Here is a 2401-nt window from a genome sequence, read left to right as displayed (position 1 = left end):
CTATTGCAATAAAACGGCAATTTCATACTTTAACCCCTAATATTTGGAAATAAATAAAAGTCACAAGGTGCCAGGTCGGGACTGTACGCGGGGTGGCTCATAAGGTCAACGTTGTTCACCTTCAAAAATTTATTTGTATGTCTGGCCGTGTGAGAACTGGCATTATCGTGGTGCAAGATGATACGGCGTTTACGGTTGTTGTTATGGAGTTTGTCAATACCTTCCTGCAAACAAATGGTTGTGTACAGTCAAGAGCAGATCAAGCTTGACATTTTGGACTTTGGGCCGTTCTTATTGCAAGCGGCATAGACCTAACCTTTAAACCTGTAAACCTTTAAACCTGTAAACCTTTGTGTCCAGTTTTATTAAAAAAAGAAGCAATCATCCGCTTAGAGGCACTTTCACGCACTCCACTTTGGTTGGTTTCGGCTCATCTCGAAAGACCCATACACTCGATTGCTGCTTTGTTTTGGGAACGTAACTATAAATCCATGTTTCGTCACCTGTTACTATGTTCCACACCAAATTTGACGCCCCTTCGTTGAATCTGGTAACCATGGCATTGCACCAAGTGACGCGATCCGTTTTTTGAACCTCAGTCAAATTGTATGGGATCCACCGAGAGCACAGCTTTTTCACAGCCAAATGTTTGTGTAGTATTGATTGTATTTGACTCATGCTTAAGCCTAAAGATGCCCGAATCTCATGGTATGTCACATGCCTGTCTGTTTTGATCATAAGGCGCACAGCATCAATGTTTTTGTTGTTCACAGCAGTGTTAAATTCCACTTAAAGTCGTAGAAAATCATACTACGAAAATTTTCACGAGTTAAAAAAGTTAAAGTGATGTAGACAACCAATTTCTAAAATGACGCCACAATGTAAAAACAAGTGACAGTCAGATAAAACAAACTGTATTCTACAGACAAAGAGATCAATTTTCAAATGTAATTACTTTTTAAAAGTGGCCAGTTCCGGAAACCCTCAGTATGCAACGATTGCATAAAATACTGTTTTGAGTGAGTTTGATATGCTTGCGAGGAAATACTTTAGTATTTTTTTTTACTTTATTATTTAATAGTTGATGCAGTGGCCTGTCCTAAGAAGTTATGAGAAGAATTGTAAGTTGTGGATTATAATCTTCTTCTTTCAGGATGGACGTATAGTAGCGGTTTCATAAACGACACGATGATAAGCGAACACATGTTCGCGCCTGGCGATGACACCATAGTACTGATGTGCGGCCCACCGCCCATGATCAATTTCGCCTGTAATCCAGCACTTGACAAATTAGGCTTCAAGGAGAACTTGCGATTTGCTTACTAGGCGGCTTGTTATAAGTGGGAACTAATAAAAATCTACGAAAAGGTGGCAGGTACTCAATAAAGTTATGTATAAATTGGTAAATAGAGAATACTATTTTAAAAAAGGTTGATACTATATGAGTACCATAAAATTCTACTTATGCAGTTTTTTTCCAAATGACTATAGGCCCCATTATATGGCACTCTCAATAATAAAGTGACGTAATCGAAAAGTACTTTTTAGCATAGTAACAAAATAGATTAATAACAAATAACGTACGCTGCAGCAGCCATATCATATACTATTTGGTAGGTGTTTTTTAACGAAAATCGATATGACTATTCATCAAGTATATAACCAGAAAAATAGACGAAATTTCATTTAATTTGTTTGAAAACTATTCTGCCAAATGACAACTGGTGACAACTGCGCTCCGATAGGCCAGTCCGAATTCGAAATATATTTCAGAGATGGGCAAGCAAATATTATATTATCGAAATCGATAGTATATATCGACGCCTTACTTTCTCAAACACTTATAAAGAGAGATTATTCAGGTGATAGCAAGAATTTCTATTTTTTTTAAATTTCTTATCAAGGATTTTTAAGAATTTTCCCTGTTCTGTGTTTTAGATATTGACGTTGTACTATTTCTTCATTAAGCACACCAATTTTCTTTAAAGTGTCGCCGTCTTTCGCTTTTATAAATTTTTTAATTATGAATTTTAAAGATACTATCCTTTTATTATAGTAACGTACTTTCTCTTGTAGTGCTTTAATTGTCTTATTTTTATGCTTAACTTGATGTCAACTTTAAAACACGTCTGCAAAGACGTTTTTTGGTTCGAAAATGAAACTAGGAGTTTCAGGATCAGGGTAGCTTTTCGTTTAGTTGCCCTAGGTGTAGCCGGTAAAAGTTCATTTTGAGATGATGATGGTATCGGACTTGCATTTTCCGGAGCGCGTTTAGAACTTACGTTACTCTGCAGGGGAAAAGAGTCGAGTCTATAAATAATATAAGTTTAACAAAGTTAAGTTAGACGGATTACGTATATCACTTACTACTACTACAGGCATATGCAATGTAGGAATTGCA

The 2401-nt window shown here is 36.4% G+C and overlaps 1 protein-coding gene across 2 annotated transcripts in view; it reads left to right on the top strand.

Annotated features, from left to right (window-relative positions):
* LOC113235043 (NADH-cytochrome b5 reductase 2-like) overlaps positions 1–1487 on the top strand; it is an 8992-nt gene extending 7505 nt beyond the window's left edge. For both annotated transcript variants that reach the window (XM_026470582.1, XM_026470581.1), the window contains exon 6: positions 1154–1487. In XM_026470582.1, coding sequence (XP_026326367.1) covers positions 1154–1326 — 173 coding nt within the window. In that variant the 3' untranslated portion in view covers positions 1327–1487. The remainder of the gene's footprint in view (positions 1–1153) is intronic.
* The last annotated feature ends 914 nt before the right edge of the window (positions 1488–2401 follow it).

This window comes from Hyposmocoma kahamanoa, unplaced genomic scaffold (genome assembly GCF_003589595.1).
Source record: "Hyposmocoma kahamanoa isolate Upper Pololo Valley unplaced genomic scaffold, ASM358959v1 87, whole genome shotgun sequence".
In the NCBI taxonomy this organism is placed as follows: domain Eukaryota; kingdom Metazoa; phylum Arthropoda; class Insecta; order Lepidoptera; family Cosmopterigidae; genus Hyposmocoma; species Hyposmocoma kahamanoa.
Note: the sequence above shows the minus strand (reverse complement) of the source record. Positions and strands in the feature narration are given on the sequence as shown.